Source organism: Monopterus albus, unplaced genomic scaffold (assembly GCF_001952655.1).
Source record: "Monopterus albus unplaced genomic scaffold, M_albus_1.0 scaffold7.1, whole genome shotgun sequence".
NCBI lineage: Eukaryota > Metazoa > Chordata > Actinopteri > Synbranchiformes > Synbranchidae > Monopterus > Monopterus albus.
The window spans coordinates 3,920,756-3,927,013 of NW_018127887.1; the positions used below are offsets into that span (position 1 = coordinate 3,920,756).

The 6,258-nt window shown below is 36.7% G+C and overlaps 1 protein-coding gene across 2 annotated transcripts; it reads left to right on the forward strand.

The window, feature by feature from the left end:
- Nucleotides 1–7: 7 nt before the first annotated feature.
- On the forward strand, nt 8–5,926 carry LOC109974454 (3-oxo-5-beta-steroid 4-dehydrogenase). Of its 2 annotated transcripts, XM_020624658.1 has the most exons (10): nt 8–51; nt 191–274; nt 1,993–2,160; nt 2,370–2,486; nt 2,602–2,679; nt 3,466–3,588; nt 4,367–4,476; nt 4,673–4,838; nt 4,983–5,065; nt 5,264–5,926. In XM_020624658.1, the coding sequence occupies exons 1-10, from the start codon at nt 34–36 to the stop codon at nt 5,304–5,306; spliced, it is 990 nt and encodes a 329-aa protein (XP_020480314.1). In that variant the 5' UTR covers nt 8–33; the 3' UTR covers nt 5,307–5,926. The 2 variants fall into 2 exon arrangements, with proteins under 2 accessions (XP_020480314.1, XP_020480320.1); XM_020624664.1 differs by lacking the exons at nt 8–51; nt 191–274 and adding an exon at nt 1,500–1,765.
- The last annotated feature ends 332 nt before the right edge of the window (nt 5,927–6,258 follow it).

The following is a 6,258-nucleotide window of genomic DNA, read 5'->3' on the forward strand; positions in this document are numbered from 1 at the left end:
GTTATATTTTCCCGGTTTCATTTCACTCGCCTCATGACCTCCGTGGAGGATGTAAGCAAACCATAATGTCGTTTGTACTGGGGATTTGTCTATTGGTTTGATGCTTATTGTTAATGTAAATGCTTACATAGTTCTCTGGTAACTTTTCTCGCTATATGTTCACGTCATTTTGGTTCTATCTTTATCTCAGAAAACACGCAAGCTAGTAGTGCTTCAGGCCGAAGACGCAACTAAGGTATCCAGGTTTTATTGCGGCCTTGGTGAGCGCAGCAAGGTTTGTGAAATATGGTGTTCTTACTTGTATAAGGTTGTAGAAATACACTGATTGTAAAGTGTCATATTTCTCGTAATTGTTAGTCACATTTTTACATATTTTAAAGTAGCAAACTTGTGTTTCTATACGTTTATTCTGTATTTCAGTTTTCACGGTGCTCGAAGCTGGTCATTGCCGACTGCAAATAAACATACCGCACCTGTAGAGACTCTCTGCTCATTCGTGACGCCAAGGGCCGTAACACCACACTGTATATTAATAAATCACAGCTTGCACCGAAGTCGGCTACCTGGGGCCGCCTTTTTCTTCTTGCTCACTCACCTCCGTGTGCGAACGAAACGTAACACATGTTCAGACAAGGTTCTCAGAATACTACGGCCACATGTTCTACCTTTGTTTAATAGCATTGCAGTGAGAATGTTTTGAGAAGGTTCTCGGAAAGTTGCAGCCACAATGTTTTACCTTTGTTTAATAAATAACATTGCCTGAATGTTATCCAAGGCACGTTACACTGACAAGATTCTGAGAAGGTTCTCCAAAACGTTGTAGCCAGAACATGTTAGTTTTGTTAAATATGCAACGTAGCTTCAATGTTTGCAAACAAACATTGCATTCACAACGTTTTAAGAACATTTATTGAACATTTCAGTTACAACATTATAAATCGGTGCAAAAATAACATTGCAACATTTTTTAATCAGTGAAAACATCCTTAGCACATTAATGTAATGTTTTCAACTAATGGGTCATCTGTAACCTTTGTAGAACTCATAGAGAATGTTACTAAAAGATGTGGGAACGTTCCTTCCTAGCTGGGAGGTGTGTCAACTCATTTCCTGAAAAATTAAGTTTAATTCAATTTATTATACATTTATTGACATCATAATGACATAGCACAATTTATCACGACACCTGACTGATATGGTATGTTTTTATGTGTGTATGTGACAACCATGCAGTTATCACTAGTTTGTTAAACTTAATATAATCTTAATATCAACATCACTAACAGCTGCTTCTTTTGTTGTTACTTAACATCTTGTTGAAAAGCTGGATATTTACACAAGATTATGAAACAGATAAATAAAAAAAAGTTGCTAGTGGAATTAACCCTTTGACTTTATTATTTTCTGTCATGTGAAAATAACACATCATGTGACAATCTAAAATATTTACTAAACTCATTATGACCAGGTCAAACTCTGTCCACAAATGTTCTCAGGTCAAACTCTGTCCACAAATGTTCTCAGTAAAAACTCATAAGAGAAGAGAAGATAAAGCATTATAATGTTCAAGGTTCATGGCCATGCCTCACTTTACCTATTAGGCAAGCTAGAGAGCAGGTAAATAGCAACTAAAGAGAGAAGTTCATTTTAGCCACACATTTTATGTACAGACATGAATCTGAATGCAGAGAGTCACAGTGTTCCTCTTGGTGATGGAAATCATATTCCACTACTGGGATTTGGCACCTATGGGGACCCTCGAACGGTAGGAAGGATGTCGTATTTTTCTGTTCCTAGACTTAAACATAAACTTGACTGAGTATCAGAGTTTATTGTTTGCAGTCATTGGTAAATCATTAACAATTATTTTAAATGTCAGAGTAAAATGACAATATATCATTCTACCAGGAATGCATATTTGCACAAACTACAGCATGACTCAGTCACAACAACAGTCAAATGATATTAACATTTTCTTTGGATCTCCTATAGACCCCTAAAGGGACAACATCTGAGTGTGTCAAGTTGGCCATAGATGTAGGTTACAGGCACTTTGATGGAGCATTGGTGTATTTCAATGAGCATGAAGTGGGCCAAGCCATAAGAGAAAAGATTGCTGATGGAACTGTCAAAAGAGAGGACATCTTTTACTGTGGAAAGGTAATAAACTCTGTCATATGTCAGGTGTTTCATTTGCGTAAATGATTTGTCTTTAGTTTGAAGAATAGTTTCTTTAGAATTAGATTTAAGAGTATCACGTTATTTTTAAGGCCTTTGATTTAGATATTTGAACGCTCATCTGTAAACACTTTCCCAAAAGCAGAATTATGTGATGAGTGCTCCATATCAAGGTTTGTTCTCTCTCTCAGCTCTGGAATACCTTCCATCCACCAGAGTTGGTGAGACCTGCCTTGGAGAGGACACTGAAAGCCTTAAAACTAGACTATGTGGATCTCTACATCATTGAGCTTCCTATGGCCTTCAAGGTTTTTATGTAGTACACTTAACTTATCAGCCAGCCATTGCATGCAGCCTTACTGTACACACTCAGTGGTAGTGTTTAGTTTTATTGGAAATGATTGAATTATACTTAAATTTTAGCCTGGAAAGGAGTTCTATCCAAAAGACCAAGATGGAAAAGAGATCTATCACCACACAGACCTCTGTGCAACCTGGGAGGTAAGATCTATTCAGTTCTCTATAAATGGTCCAATTTGTAGATGTTGCATGCCTTTGATCTCTTCCACCTTTCTGTCTAGGTATGATGGTATTTTCATGACCTATTGTTTCCCCACTTATGTATTTTTAACAGTTCTGTTTCACTTTTGCTTCATGTGTGTACTTGAATTAAATATTAACCTTTTCAAAAAGTTATGAACTAAGTGTACATGTATTTACAGTACGTTAGTGGGTATAGACAACATAAAGTATTTAAAACACTTTTCAGTACTATGAAATACAGTTCAACACTAGAAGTAACTGGAGCCAGAAAACCACAGTGCTGAATCTGTGGCACTATCAGCATAACTAATCGCACAGATCTTGTCCTTGAAGTATCTAATAAAATACCAAGTCAGTGTAGTGTCATTTTATTCAGGTGTCCTACATGTTATTGGCTGTCCCTTCTCCAACTTAAAATAAAGGAGCAGCTATTTTTGTGTGCGTTCATTGTGTGCAATGTTCAGTATGTTCAGCAATATCTACAATGTTTCCAGAAAACAATATTAAAATCAGGAATAATATGAAACCAGTTTGAAAGTAGCATGTGATATTCCTTTATACTTACTGTAAATGTTAATGCCATATCATTCCCTGCAACAGCATCAAAAACAGTCAAGGACATGTCATAAATATTTAGGCTGTGTTCTTCTTTCTATTTCCACTGTGATTTATGGGTTTGTGTTCTCTCAGTAAAGATGATCACAATCAGTCTCTGAGATGATGTAAATGTCTTTTCTTCAACAGGCCTTAGAGGCTTGCAAAGATGCAGGACTTGTGAAGTCTCTGGGAGTCTCCAATTTCAACCGCAGACAGCTGGAGCTGCTGCTGAATAAACCTGGCCTTAGACACAAGCCTGTATCCAACCAGGTGACCTCATTATGTCTTTTCAGATCCCTACTGACATCAGATATGACATAGCATGTAGTACAGTAATATAATACAGTATACGAGGTAGGGCAAATCGTCTTCTGACCAGCAAGTAGGTGGTTCGACTCCCGGTCTCCCCACATGCCTAAGTGTCCCTGAGCAAGACACTGAACCCCAAATTGCTCCCGGTGGCTTGACTAGCGCCGTTGTGTGGCAGCCTTGTCGTCATCGGTGTGTGAATGTGTGTGTGAATGGGTGAATGGTGTATAATCTCCCTGTAAAGCGCTTTGGCCAGTGCATAAAAAAGCGCTATATAAATACAGTCCATTTACCATTTACCATTTATAGCGAAGGCTATTATAGCGAAAGCTATTAACAAATAGCATACTTTTCAGTCTCTCTGCTTTCCATTCAGCAAATCTTAAATAATTAAGATGGCAGCTTGGCAATCTCTTGGCCAGTTAGTAACTTAATGAATTTGATGGATTCATCACTATTTGGTGAAATGTTTGGAAGTGGTTTCAACTTTATCTGTGCCCAGCTGATTCATTTTTACTTAGTTTTCTTTGGAAAATGCCAACATAGCCATATTAGTATACTGGAAGTAACTGTGTATACTTCATGTTCTTTATATAGAATGTATAATACACACAAGACTACAGTATCTTTTCTTTCCTTTCCATGCCATTTTATTCTGGCCAGCAAAAGCACTGGTTGGGCACTAATGTAAAATTACATTTTCTTTTGAACTATGTATTTTATTTTTACTTACCTGTAGGTTGAGTGCCATCCATATTTCACACAACCCAAGCTTCTGGAGTACTGTCGTCAGAATGACATTGTGATTGTTGGCTACTGCCCACTTGGCTCAACCAGAGATCCAGGCTGGTATGTAGGCTTGAGGACATATGCTCTTTTCAAGCCATACTTTTAAATATACAAGTTGCTGACAGCTGATGTGACACTACAACATTATCATTGTTACCCTACCCTCAGCACTTAGAGATGCTAACAAAATAAAAAAAAAAGCTTGGACAAAAGTCTGTTTTGGCATAATTTGTATTCTCTTCTGTCCCTGGTTTAGGGTGAATCTGAAATGCCCTCCCCTGCTGGAGGATGAGCTGCTTGTATCCATTGGGAAAAAGTACAACAAGAGCAGTGCTCAGGTAGCTCTGCGTTTCAATGTCCAGAGAGGAGTTGTAGTGATCCCCAAGAGCTTCAGTCCTGAGAGAATCAAACAAAACTTCCAGGTGGGCGTTACAAAATATGTAGATTTTTTTTTTCATATCAGGGACTGTAATGTTCACTGCAGGCAGTGAAATGTATGTTAATATGTTAAGTTATGGTATTAAGCATACTATTGTAGTTAACAATCATATTATATTCTGTTACAGATATTTGATTTTTCACTCAGTGCGGAAGAAATGAGAGCCATTGAAGCACTAAACACAAATATTCGTTTTGTGGAGCTGCTGATGTAAGTATAAGCTTTCTATAAAAATATCTGGGGAGGTTGAATGGAACCTTATATAGTATAGTACCTAATCATTATGTAAATTCATATGCGTTAATTCATTTTATAACGCATTACCCAACTTTATCTGATAATATATTGCTAACGAATAAGCTGTCACATCTCGCTCACTAACAAAAACACCTTTTTGTTTCAACACAGGTGGAGTGACCACCCAGAGTACCCATTCCATGATGAATATTAAGTTTTATTTTTTGTGATGTGCATCATTTTTGACTGAAGCTTCTTGTACAAACAAAGCAAATTGTTCTTCAGTCTTTTCAGCATGTTAATTTCATCAATAAAGTTTCCATTGGAGCATTTTCACACTAAACACTAGAGGGCTCTAGCCTACAGTGAATGAAAAAGACAAGTAAATTGAGGGTTTAAAGATTAACATACAGCTCTGTTGTGAAATGGAAAAGCTGCATACAGCATTTGCTGCAAATTAGTTTCATATGCATCTCCAAAGAACTAAATAAATATGACAATGTATCCCATCTAGATAGCAATACATATGGATTATTGATTCTTCAGCTAGATTTGCATTTACATTACATTTTCGATATATCAGCTACTAATGGTCACTTTATATTAGTTTGAGGACTGTGATAATTTGGAAAAGCCAGGTAGTATCTGATCCCCCCTAGGCAGTGCTGGTTGTAGTGTTAATAGTGTTTGAAACATTGGGTTTTTTTTGCGTTGAAAACTGTCAGACCTTGATATGAAATGACTGACTTTAAACTCTCTGTCTTGTTTGGTCAAAGAGGGTTTGTAAGTTTGATCAGATCAAATCTGACATCACAGCACACAAGGACATGAAACAGGTAAAAAAAAAAAAAAAGCTGCTAGGGGAATTAACCCTTTGACTTTATTATTTTCTGTCATGTGAAAAAAACACAACATCATGTAAAAAGAATATGCATCTTTTAGGGAAAAAAGAACCAGCCTCATAAATGTATGACTTTTTCCTTCTTCCTTAGTGTGGCCTTAATACTCTGTCATATAAAATACACATTCCATATAAATATAAAAACAAAGTGTAATATTATTATTAGTGTTAATAGTGTTTGAAACATTGTTTTTTTTCCGTTAAACTGTCTGTCAGACCTTGATATGAATTTTGTTTTTTTGTTTTTTTTCGCTAAACTGTCTGT